We start from the raw sequence: 13,962 nt of genomic DNA on the forward strand, positions 1-13,962 counted from the left end.
ATTTGTTCTTTATAAAATGTTCTATTTCTTATCCTGCTATACCAGTCCAGAATGATTATTTCCCTTCCAGCAGATGGAGGTAGCGCACATAACTTTTTCTGACATCATCACTACTTACGTGTGATGCAGTGACAGGTAAAACCAGTATTCTCTACCTCCAGCAGATGAGAGACTGGTGGTATAGCAAGTTTTTAATTTACATTTACCCTATTCTTTAAAGATTAATTATAACAAATAACATAAAAGAAGAGAGATATTTTAGTATATGAGAAGATTAAATAGAAACATAAACTATATATATATATATATATATTGTTGAACTTTTCAACAATCGACCTCAGGCCCGACACAGTCAATTTCGAAAATATATTCTCCTATTTTATATTGTATTTAAATTGTACTCTCCTTGCTCCGTTGAAGTTATTTATTGCTTTCATTAAGTTATTTTATTTATTTCCAAGTTCAATCTTCCCTGTTCTCTGTAAGACATTATTCTATATACTGTCAATTTTTATTGTTATAATGTAAACCGAATTGATTAGTAACTTTGTTACTAGAACTTCGGTATATAAAACTGTTAAATAAATATATATGTATACAAAAGTATCTCTATTAATATCACCTTTGATTTGTTCAATGTACAGAAATCTTTTATTACAAAGTTACATAAAACTAGAATATCACAGTTTTTTTAAATCACAATACTAATTGCTTTATCCTGCTGCCCATATATACCATTTACCACACATACTGTGCGCTCAACACACTGCACTCATTCATCCACTCACTGCTTTCCTCCACATAAAAACATTTTCATATTACACTCTTAATTTACTCCCAAAAATTGAAGCCAATATCTGAAACATTTCCTTATTACAAGTAATTACCACCACAATTTTTCTTGTGATACAAGATTATAATCACTGTTTGGAGGTATGTATATATATATATATCCTTGCATCTCATATTCCAACCTCATAATAGTTCCTTTTCACATGAATATTCCATCAATATTGTATTTCTGCAGGCAGATCTTAAGGTTAACAATGTTTCAAACTATTAGGAACCCTGGTCGTTTCTTAAATAAATTCCCCATTAGGAACCCAGGTCATGTTTGGTGAGTGGTATATATGGGTAGCAGGATAAAGCAATTGGTATTGTGGTTTTAAAAAATTGTGATATGCAGGGAAGTGAAGATAGGCTGTACCCTACCGCCGCTAGCGGTTTATTCATCCTGGGATAGCTGCCGCTCATGTGGAGAAGATGAGAGGATGCCCCTGCTGACGTCATTGTTGTCGTCCGAGTGCTCCCATAAAGATCAGCGCCTTACGGCATGCAACCAAAGCTGTGCACCAAAAGGGCAAGCCCCTGGAGAAAGTTTTTCAGGTGATTCTTCAAGTTTCTTTTGTGTTATAGGCAAGAAATGGAAAAGTGCAGTAAGACTGTTCCCATACGGCACTACTGCCCAACCAATCATAACCCAGCCAACGCTTGATGTTTTTCAGTTTTTACTGATTCAAGGTACTGCTATGGGGCTTACTGAGCTTGAGGGTTCTCTGCCTTCTGCTCTTAATGAGTCCTTAGTGTCTCTTAGCCCCGACACTCATGGCTCCATGCAGAAGCTGTGGGTGGGGAATTTGCATCTGGTGATGTTTTAGACCCTGTTCCTCTCGATGGGAAGACATCTGCATTAAGAGGTAGTCCTGGAGTGATTAATCCCTTGGAGGTGAGCTTCTCCCAGGGTTATGACGTCCAGACTACTCATTCTACTCCTTCAAAACCACCTTTCATCATTTTGGAGACTGTTTGGACTGCAATAACAACATTAGAGAGCTCTCCAACTACTAAGTTTGAAAAGCCTTTATCTTCATTGGTTGAAATACATTTCTAAGTTGTCTCTCACTCTTTTTTGCTTAAGGAACATGGAGATGGAATGATAGAATGTGAATCTCAGTGTAAAAATTCATTTGTCTCTTTGCAGAGATACTTGTAACTTACATAAAAGATAAGAAAATATGGAAAATTATTTGAGGAGATTAAATGCATCTTATATGTCTGTCTTTGAAGTACAGCCTTAGATTTAGAATGTTTACCTGTATGTATGCCTGCCTTTGTAACTCAACCTTTGTCTGTGAGTGTTAAACCTGTACACCGTTGTGATCTAGTGATTCTCACATGGAATGACGGTATATAAAACACTCAAATAATAATAATAAATATATTTAAGATTTTTGAATTTTCTGAAGTCCCCTTATGTTGCTCCTCTGGATATGTTAAAAAAGTACTATTTGGAATGCCTTAAGGTTGCTCCTGAATCAATTCCTCCGATAACCAAAGCATTCTATTATCTCTAGGAGAGTTTGGCCCTGATCCAAATTTTTCAGGGCAGGTTGATAGACCCTCTGATACATTTAATCTTTCAGAATGTTTACAAGATTCTCAATAAATTATAACTAGAGCCACTTTGTTGGTAACATATGCATTAGAACCAGATACAATTTGGACACTTAAATTATTTTTTCACCAGAGAAATGATTTATTTTTAGGTCAGAAAATATCTCTATTTCCAGTTGTACCTAAATCTACTCCGAAGAGGTGTAAGCTTTTTCTGGATAAAAAACAACTTGGGACAACTTTTGTTTTAAAATTTCCTTGTAGGTGTTTAAGTTCGCTGGTGCTAGATTTGTCTTTTTTGAACCAGAACAATTGGAAGGCTTTCTCCAAAATAGAAATCCACCTCAGTCCATTTTGGGTACCAGTTCTTAATAGGTAAAACAGTTTCTTTTAAATATTATCTTGCGGTAGAAAATTTCCTGTTTGTTTCCTGATTAAATCTCCCCTTTTATGAGGTCTAAAGTGAAGATTATACATTTTTTTCTTTCTATTATATTTTTGTTGTTCGATCTTTCTGTATAATTATTCACTTTTTTGCATCAAGGTTACTTGAAATGTAAACTTTGAAAATTAATAAAGAGAAAGTAAAAAAAAAAATTGATATGCTATTTTCATGTAACCTTGTAATTAAAGGTGTACATTGAGCAATTCAAAGGTGATAATTAATGGAGGTACTCTTGTATACGTATATATTTTGATTTGTCTAGTACTCATACATTGAACATTTTTTAGGCCCAAATTCATATTACCCTCTCTCTCTCTCTCTCTCTATATATATATATATATATATATATAGAGAGAGAGAGAGAGAAAGAGAAAGAAGTCTTATAATGCAACAATTTTAAAAAGGATCTTCAACTATTAAAAAAAAGTTGGTAATTTACGAATTTGAAGTTTGTAATATTTATGTAGGTTAAAATCTACTTTGTCATGGGAATATTGGCTTGAGCTGTCACTGCAGCACTTCTAAGTAGTGATGATGTTACATCACTTTTATGTTATAACTTCCTGGGTGGGTTTCCGGACAGGTGTAGCAGGAACAAAGGAAAGGAAATTAACAGGTAAGTTTAAATTTCCCCTTCCTTCTATCCTACACCATTCCAGAATGATTGGGAAGTACCAAAGCCCAATTACTATGGGAGGCTGGCTGTTAAACCTGCTTTGAAAGGGAATATAACCATAAGAACATGTGAAATTGCCATGCTGGGTCAGACCAAGAGTCCATCAAGCCAAGCAGCCTGTTTCCAACAGAGGCCAAACCAGGCCATAAGATCCTGGCAAGTACCCAAACACCAAGAAGATCCCATGCTACTGATGTCAGTAATAGCAGAGGCCATTCTCTAAGTCAAATTGATTAATAGCAGTTAATGGACTTCTCCGAGAACTTATCCAAACCTTTTTTAAACCTAGCTACACTAACTGCACTAATCACATCCTCTAGCAACAAATTCCAGAGCTTAGTTGTGCGTTGAGTGAAAAAGAATTTTCTCAGATTAGTCTTAAATGTGCTACTTGCTAACTTCATGGAATGCCCCCTATTCCTTCTATTAACTGAAAGTGTAAATAGCTGATTCACATCTACTCATTCAAGACCTCTCATGATTTCAAAAGACCTCTATCATATCCCCCCTCAGCCGTCTCTTCTCCAAGCTGAACAGCCCTAATCTCTTCAGCCTTCCCTCATAGGGGAGTTGTTCCATCCCCTTTATCATTTTGGTTGCCCTTCTCTGTACCTTTTCCATCACAACTATATCTTTTTTGAGATGCGGTGACCAGAATTGTACACAGTACAATCCTTTTCGACTAATGTAGTAAGAATAAAGGAAAAGGAAATTAACAGATAAGTTTAAATTTCTTCTTCCGGTGTACTAACTTTGGGGTAAACATTGTCTCTTTGAGTTCTCTTTGAGCTCCTTTCCTGTTGGTCATTCACGTTTCACAAATGCCAGGTACAGTTAACCTCAGACCCAGAAAAATACTAGTGGTTATACAGTTGTGTATTTTTCACTAAAAGGGCTCTTTGTACTTGTTCCCTGATTGCATTAAGAGTCCAATTTCATAGCAGCCCACATAAGACTAAAGTCCATGTATACAAATTACATGTGGATTTCACCACTAATTTTCAAAGCTGAACCTATGTCCGCATGTCTACTTCAAAAATTTGTGGGACAGCGCATACTTTAACGCAGCATACTCACACATTTACATCTGCTCTCTAGCAGGTGTGAATGTCCATACAGACATTTACATGCACAGAGGGTAACTTTCAAAGAAATCTGTGCGGCCCCATATTTGCATGTATATGGCTGCACGGAGATCTACTATGGTATTTTACAATTTAAATGTATCATGTTCATGCAGATTATAAAATACCCATATGTCTACCCAGGTGGGAATATTTGCAGTACACTGAAAGTACATACTTTTCCTATCTGTTTTAAAAATGTGTGTGTATATTTTACGCAAGAAAAAAATTGTAACTTGTTTGTGTAAATGGAAGACTGAATATTTTAAAATGTGTGTGTAATTGAATCACAAATTTACCAAAACCTCCATCAGTTCATCCAGTCCTTCTCCAGATCATCAAGACCTTCATAGTTCTTCACCCTGTACTCCATCCCAGTTCACCCACACATCCCACCCCACCAGTATTAGACAATCGTTAAGTCTGGTATCAATTCTGCAAGATAATTATCAGGTCTTGGGGTAACAGTATCTGATGATCTGAAGATGGTGAAGTAATTTGACATGGCGATAGCTAAAGCCAGAAGAATTCTGGACTGTGTAGAGAGAGGAATAACCAGCAGGAAAAAGGAGGTTATAATGCCCTTGTACAGGTCCTTGGTGAGGCCTCACCTGGAGTACTATGTTCAGTTCTGGAGACTTTATCTCAAAAAGGATAGAGACAGGAAAGAGGCAGTCAAAAGAAGGGAACCCAAAATGGCATGGGGTCAGTATCAGAAGGCTTATGAGGAGAGGCTGAAGGATTTAAATGTGTATACCCTTGAATAGAGGAGGTGCAGGGGAGATATGATGCAGACTTCAGATACACGAACTTCAAACCTTTTCCACTGGAAAATAATCAGTACGAGTAGGGGTCACAAAATAAAACTCCAGTGGGGGATGACTCAGAACCAACATAAGGAAATATTTTTTTTACGGAGAGTGGTGGATGCCAGGAATGTCCTTCCGGAAGAAGTGTTGAAGACGAAAATAGTCAAAAAATTCAAAGAGGCAAGGGATAAATACTGTGGATCTCTAAACTCTACAGGACCAAATTGAAGAAAAGAGTGCATTGGAGTAACTTGTTGGTATGGCAGTGTAGAAAGTTGGTATGACTTGTTGGTATGGCAGTTTCTACCCTTAACAGAAGGCATTGAAAATACTACCCTTAACCAATAAATCTTGATAATTTTGATACAACTGCAACATTGTTCTCCGCTTCGATGGCAGCGGAAAAGGGGAGTTGGATTCAGACATCAACCAATGAGGGCCCTGACTTGTTCAGTCTGGAGTTCTGATAAGCATGAGAATAATTTGCAAGGGAGCGGCAATTACTACCCTTAGAAGGCGTGGGATTACTACCTTTAGTCAATAAGCCTTGATGCTCTTGACGCAATTGCAACATTGCTCTCCCCTTTGACAGTGGGAGAAAGGGAATTGGATTCAGATAACAACCAACATGGGCCCTGATTTTTACGGTCTGGCGTACTGATATAAAGACATAAGGGAAAATAGCACACGACATTTCTATTGGCAAGTCCATTAGCAAAACACATCAAGTAGCACTGTCTGAATTTTCAAGAAGGCTCATCACCCATTAATGTTGCTAGCAGAATTTTTTTATGGGTTATCATTAGGCTTGGGGATAACTGCTTGGAAAGACAGGAACTAGCCTTAAGTGAATCCTGAGTATATCTTGCATGGCAGATACTGCCATAAGAAGCTTGCTAGGCAGACTGGAGGGATCATTTGCTTCTTTTCAGCAGTCATTACTATGTTGCTGTTTGTAGATATAAAATTATATGAAAAGTTGCAAATATACGCATGTCTCTTATAAGATAGCAACTTGTGCACATATCTCTTGGCCTCGCACTAGAATGCATCTAGACTGCTCATTTTTCCGCACTTAAATATGTATGCAAGACCAAAAATACATGTGTAATTTTGATCTTTATAAAATAGCATGAGTACAAACTACTTATGCATTAATTTTCAAGCATAAATATTTTGAAAATTCACCCCAGAGGTTTTAAAATCAAAAGTGCACACGTAAATTATTTCCCCACTCCTCCAACTCTGCCCCCAGAAATGCCTCTTTGCAATATGCATAAAAGTACACAAAAATAACTTCTATGTGAACTTTTACACATATGACACCCAGAATAAATTTCAAAAAGCTCATTTATATGCATGTATGCTTTTGAAAATTATTTCCCCTATGTATTATACTTCAAATGGAATAAATTTGCTTGTGGAAGGCAATTTCCAAAGATTTGCTGACCTCAGATATAGCTAAAATTACACTTGAGTTCTACAGCTGTATTCAAAGGACACATTCCTATGTGTGAGTTTGTGTGTATGGAGAGGGGTGGCGGTCCTAGATTGGGGGAGGAAAACTGCAAGTGTATATTCTACTTCTAAATATACACATGCTATTTTGGCTCCCCTGCTGCCACCTGAAAAAAACAGCAGACAATTTTAACACATAGTTGCTTTTAACATATAGACTTTGCACTTCGCTAGCTTCTCTATGAAAAGTTTCTAAAGATTGCAATCATGCAGGCTATTTCCCCTTAATCAGTCGGGGCTAGATGTATTAAGCATTTTTCTCCAACAACACAGTAAGAGAAATCCTTTCAGTACATCTGGCCCTAAATCAGTACACCAGTGAGAAAATGTAACTATAACCAAACCATATCACACAACCTTATGATGAACATAAGCATTGTCTGTCAACCATTTAATATTCATTGCTTCTAAATTAGTGTTTGTTAAAAAGGTACAATGGAGAGAGAGGGTAAACAGGAGTGGATGATCTCTTTAGTGCGTGGTCTAGACAGGAGAACTAACACTGCTTCTGTAGTTTCACTATTCTGCATCCTCTATTGGATTACCATAGTCTGGGGAGAACATCTGTAATAATTCTTCAGTACTGCTTCCATTGACGTATCCAGTTCACATGAGTTTATGAAGGTTTTAGTGTGCATAGAATAAACCAATTTAACATCATGGATGCCAGGGCAATTAACACAAATAATATCATGTGGTCTGGTGCTGCATTCAAAACTCATCAGTTGGGTCCTCTAACCAAAAGTTCACATTGCAGAAAATATCAGGCAGTAATCCAGAATTTAGTATTTATGCCAGAGGATAGAATAGGATACAGGATTTATGCTTGAATTATCCAGATTTTCATGGTAGCATGGTGTTTGGATAATAAACATATTCTTATCCCTGGAAAATGAGAAGATGTAATAATTAAGTACAACACATAATTTACAGAGTTATTTGTCAAAATGCGTTATGGCATTATCGCGGACGTTAGGGCCCTAACGCCCACGATAATGCCAGAGATATGTAGCGCAAAACATGGCACGAATGCAAATTTTTGAAATTTATTCAATGGGGTGCAATCGGGGAGGGGTTTGGGCAGGATCAATGAAAATAAGGGGTATTATCGCAGCATGTGATAGTGTAATACACGCTATCAATGACAGAAATAACTACACCTTTTTTCCTGGTGTTAATCTATGCGAATATGCCTGAAACGGAATTTGCGATATTGCAAATTCCATTTCAGGCATTTGGGGGCAGAGATGGGGAGGGGAGAGTGGCGTGGAAGAGAGAGAGAGAGAGTCTTTGGGTTGGCACACATATTAGTCAACTACTTACGTCACTAAAGGAGGGCCACCTAGTAACTCAAGGTGAAGATTTGGGGGTGGTCTAGGGTTTTGGGGCCAGTTTTACATGCACAGTGAGACATATGACCAGCACAGTATACATCAGTGAAGATTTGACGTGATTTGGAGTGAGTCACACATCTTTGTGTGACTTTCCTCACTCCAAATCACGTCACATCTTCACTGATGTATACTGTGTTGTTCGTACATCTCACTGCATGTAAAACTGGCCCCAAAACCCAAGACTACCCCCAAAACCTCGCCTGGAGTACTAGCTGGCCCTCCTATAGTGTTATAAATAGTTGACTACTATGAGAGCCTTATAAAGAGTCTCTCTCTCTCTCTCTCTCTCACTCTCCACCAAAAGTCATGAAATGCACCTCTGGGCACTTCGCAACTTGCGAAATATCGCCCACGCCCCTTTTCCTTATCGCGGGTGTTATTCAAGCAAAAATTATCACATTTTGGTAAATCTAGCTATAAAAGTCTTAATTTATCAGCTATGTTAAATTCTGGGTTTGTTTTTACTATTTTTTCCTAGATGGCACCTTACTTGCAGTAGGATCACATGATAACTTTATTTACATCTACACAGTCTCAGAAAATGGAAGAAAATACAGCCGATATGGAAAATGCACCGTAAGTTGCATTTTTAAGTGAACTAAAATAATAATACTTATTGTTTGACTAGGGACTTTGCCCCTGCTCGCTTCACCTGCTAACCACACCAGTGATCTGTACTTTATGAGCCTGATTTTAAAAAGCATTTACACAGATAAAATGGGTTTTACACATGTAAATACACTTTACCTGTGTAAGTAGGATTTTGAAAATTGTTACAATATATGCCATTGAATTGTCAATAGGTTTTACATGTGTAAGTGGATTTTAGGCATGAAAGCTAACCACCTTTCTCACAGGATAAGCAGGATGTTAGTCCTCACATATGGGTGAAATCACAGGATGGAGCCCAATCACGGAAAACTTCTGTCAAAGTTTCCAGAACTTTGACTGGCCTCTACTGGGCATGCCCAGCATGGCACTAACCCTGCAGCCAGCAGGGGTTCCCCTTCAGTCTTCTTTTTTCCGCACAGCAGTAGCCTCATGGTTAAGGAGCTCTGCAGAGATTCCTGACAGGAATTTTCCTCATGGAATTAATAAAAGTTAATTTGCCCCACAGGGGTCCCTCCTCTAATTTTTTCAAGCCGCGGTACTCCGGTAAGTTTTTACCCATGTTTCCATCAATTACCGTCAAGTTTGACCCTCGCGGCCTACTGGCTGTCAACTGTACCGCGGCTCAATTTTTTGCCATGGTGTCGGTGTTCTGTCGGTGCCCGGACTGTAATCGCACCATGTCCATCACAGACCCCCATAAAGTCTGTGTAATGTGTCTTGGACAAGAGCACGATGTCTTGACCTGCACCAAATGTGCCCTTATGACGCCTAAAGGTCGCAAGGCCAGAATGGAGAAGATGGAACTTCTCTTCCATGCTCAAATCCCGACTCCGTCCATTGCATCGACGTCATCAGAACTGGCACCGTCAACTTCACGCCAGCACTGACCACCAGCCGGTGACGTCCGACATCGACGACATCTCGGCCTTCGACACCCTCTACTCCCCCTCAGGACCTAGGGGATCGTAGAGATAAACATACCACCCGCATCAAAAGTCTCGGACCATCGAGGGAGCGAAATCATTGACCTCGCCATCGTCCGAGCCGCTGTTGAAGAAACCCCGTCCAGAAAAGGCACCGACCTTTTCGGCGACCGGGTCACCAAGGCAACCCTCCCCCGACAGGGCATCGGTAGCCGCGACTCCGCCTTTAAGAGTTGTCCCTCCAGCTATACCTCTGCCTCCTTCTTCTGTTCTGGAGACGGGGCTGCTGCTCCAAGTCTCCGAGAAGAACTGGACCGGATGTTTCAGGAGGCCATCGACAAAGCGATGCAACAAATTCAGGTTCCTCCGGCACCGAATGCGGAACCGATCCCCGACCCGATTCCAGCAGCGTTGGCACCGCTGCTCTCCAGGATGGAAGCGCTCATTGCCGCTTTTCTACCGATGGACCCTGGGTCACCGATGGCACCGGTGCCCTCCCCGCTCACTCTGTCATCGGGAGGAGAAACACTCGCATTCCTCCTTCATGAGTTCTGCCTCAGCCATTGATGCCGATACATCCATCACCACCGATCCAACCATCGGTGCCGATACGCCCGTCGGCACCACCGAGCCATCCATCGATGCCCTTGATGCCTGCGCCGGAGCCTTCGATGCCTTCATCTGTGCCTCCAATTATTCCTTCGATTCCTTCGGAGCCTAGACCAGGACCTTCAGGTATCCCACCATCCTGTCCCCCTCTACATCCTAGAGGGACAGGGGCTGATCCCTATGATACCTGGACTGATGATTCCTCACCAGACATCGATGATTTGCCTTCACCACCTTCACCCACTGAAAGTAGAAAGTGTTCTCCTCCAGAAGACCTTTCCTTTATAAATTTTGTGAAGGAAATGTCTGAATTGGTTCCCTTCCAATTACAGACTGAGCAGGATGATAGGCATCAGATGATGGAGTTGCTCCAATTCCTGGATGCCCCCAAAGTAATAACCTCCATCCCTATCCACCAGGTCCTTCTGGATCTCCTAAAGAAGAACTGGGAACATCCTGGCTTCATTGCTCCAGTCCACAGAAAAGCTGACAACTACCTATTTGGTGCAGTCAGCTCCGGGCTTTCAGAAACCACAATTGGATCGCCAATCTGTAGTGGTAGAATCGGCACAGAAGAGAGCAAAGAGGTCAAAGCCTCATACTTCTTCTCCCCCTGGCAAGGAACAGAAGTTTCTAGATGCCATTGGCCACCGAGTCTAACAAGGCTCAATGCTCATCTCCAGAATTGCCGCTTATCAGGTCTATATGACCCAATATAACAGGGTCATTTTTAAGCAGATACAAGACTTGACAGACTCCCTGCCTCAGCAATTTCAAGATCAGTTCCAAACCCTAGTAAACAAGGGTTTTGAGGCAGGTAAGCATGAGATCAGATCATCTTATGATAGCTTTGATACTACTACAAGGGTATCTGCAGCTGCTATTTCAGCGAGAAGGTGGGCCTGGCTTAAGTCTTCTGACCTTCGCCCTGAGGTACAAGACAGGTTATCCGACCTGCCCTGTGTAGGAGATAATCTGTTTGGCAAACAGATTCAACGGACGGTGGCAGAAATTAAGGACCATCATGAGACCCTAAGACAGCTCTCTCTGATGCCTTCTGACTATTCTTCTAAACAGCCCTTCAGAAAGACTCCAAAAAGTCATTCTTTCGCCCGAAGAAGTCCTACCTGCCACCAACCAGATCCCGTGCCACGAGACCTTTTCAAAAAGCACAGTCTCGTCAAACACATAAACAAAAATTGCAAGCAGCTCCTCAGCCAGGGCCTGCTTAAGGTTTTTGACTTCCACCTAGAGAGCAGCAACCGGCTTCTATTGCCTCATATATCAGTGGGAGGTTGCCACTTCCACAACATATGGCACTCAATCACCTCAGACCAATGGGTACTGGCGATAATTGCTCAGGGTTACCATCTGAACTTTCTCTCCGTGCCACCGGACTCCCCACCTCTACCGACGTGGAGAACATCCGATCACTGCATCCATCTGGATCAAGAGGTCTCCCTCCTTCTCCAGTCCAAGGCAATAGAACCCGTACCTTCCTCTCAGCATGGCCTAGGATTCTATTCCCGGTACTTTCTAATCCCCAAAAATTCAGGAGGCGTTCGTCCTATTCTGGACCTACGGGCCCTCAACAAGTACCTCCAGCGAGAGAAGTTCAAGATGGTAACCTTAGGCTCGCTTCTTCCTCTTCTACAAAGAGGAGATTGGCTCTGCTCTCTGGACCTCCAGGACGCATACACTCGTATTGCGATAACTCCATCTCATCGCAAACACCTGAGGTTTCTAGTAGGCCCCAAGCACTATCATTACCGAGTGCTTCCATTCGGCCTAGCATCTGCGCCACGAGTTTTCACAAAATGCCTCGTAGTTGCAGCCTTCCTCAGGACCCAAGGTGTTCATGTCTACCCCTATCTAGACAACTGGTTAATCAGGGCTCCCACTCAGCAAGCTGCTCTGTTGTCCCTCAGTCTAACCTTACACACTCTAATTTCATTAGGATTTCTTGTCAACTACGACAAATCCTACTTGGTCCCATCTCAAACCTTGTCGTTCATTGGGGCAGGCTTGGACACCTTGCAGGCAAAGGCTTTCCTGCCTCGACAGCGAGTCCTCACTCTCGTGTCTCTTGCACACCAGCTGCAGTCTAAGCACTCCACGACTGCACGCCACTTTCTCATCCTCATGGGACACATGGCATCCTCAGTTCAGGTCACACCAATGGCCCGTCATGCAGTGGAATCTACGGTCTCAATGGACGCAAAGCATTCAGCCCCTGTCGACCATTGTCCACGTAACCGACTCACTCCGTCAGTCTCTAGCCTGGTGGAAAAATCAGATCAATTTCTTCCGCGGATTGCCCTTTCAGGCTCCAGACCCTCAACTAATTCTCACCACCGATGCATCCAACCTCAGATGGGGAGCCCATGTGGCCAATCTGCAGACACAAGGCTCTTGGTCTCCAGAGAAAACCAAACACCAAATAAATTTCCTGGAGCTTCGAGCAATCAGATATGCTCTCAGGGCATTTCAGGATCGCCTCTCAAATCAAGTTATCCTGATCCAGACGGACAACCAGGTGGCTATGTGGTACATCAACAAACAGGGAGGCACAGGCTCCTTCCTTCTGTGTCAGAAAGCTGCACATATATCGGCGGAAGCTCTCTCCCATTCGATGTACCTCAGGGCCACCAACTTTCCAGGAGTGGACAATGTGTTGGCAGACAAGCTGAGTCGCATCTTTCAACCGCACGAGTGGTCTCTCAACCCCTCGGTAGCGAACTCCATCTTCCAACAATGGGGATATCCTCAGATAGACCTCTTTGCGGCTCCTCAAAATCGCAAAGTAGAGAATTCTGCTCTCTCATTCGCAGCAAACACTCTCAGCACCAGAGACGCATTCCCCCTCTCGAAGTTACATCAGGACAAGGGAACCATGATCCTCGTAGCACCTCACTGGCCACGCCAAGCATGGTTTCCAATACTGCAGGATCTCTCTATTCGCAGGCACATTCCCTTGGGAAAGGACCTGCTTCTGATTACTCAAAACGACGGGTGCCTCCGCCATCCCAATCTTCACGCCTTGTCCCTGATGGCATGGATGTTGAAAGCTTAATCCTTCAGCCACTTAACCTTTCTGAACCAGTTTCCCGTGTCTTGATTGCTTCACGGAAGCCTTCCACGAGAAAAGCTTACTCCTAGAAATGGAACAGGTTCACATCATGATGCTCTTCTCAGACCCTTGACCCCTTTACCTGTCCAATCACGAAGTATTTGGACTATCTCTGGCATTTATCAGAGTCAGGTCTAAAAACTTCTTCCATCAGGATGTATGTCAGTGCAGTAACCACCTTCCATAAAGGTATCGGGGATGTTCCTATATCAGTACAACCCCTTGTAACACGTTTTCTGAAAGGCTTGCTTCACCTCAAGCCTCCACTGCATCCTCCAGTCCCTTCTTGGGACCTTAACCTGGTTTTGGGTCGGCTCATGAAACCACC

General features: G+C 41.9%; 1 protein-coding gene across 5 annotated transcripts in view; it reads left to right on the forward strand.

The window, feature by feature from the left end:
* EML4 (EMAP like 4) overlaps window positions 1-13,962 on the forward strand; it is a 422,649-nt gene that overhangs the window by 375,269 nt on the left and 33,418 nt on the right. For all 5 annotated transcript variants that reach the window (XM_029593309.1, XM_029593308.1, XM_029593311.1 and 2 more), the window contains one exon: window positions 8,839-8,936. In XM_029593309.1, the coding sequence (XP_029449169.1) occupies window positions 8,839-8,936 (98 nt within the window). The remainder of the gene's footprint in view (window positions 1-8,838; window positions 8,937-13,962) is intronic.

This window comes from Rhinatrema bivittatum, chromosome 3 (assembly GCF_901001135.1).
Source record: "Rhinatrema bivittatum chromosome 3, aRhiBiv1.1, whole genome shotgun sequence".
Classification (NCBI taxonomy): Eukaryota; Metazoa; Chordata; class Amphibia; order Gymnophiona; family Rhinatrematidae; genus Rhinatrema; species Rhinatrema bivittatum.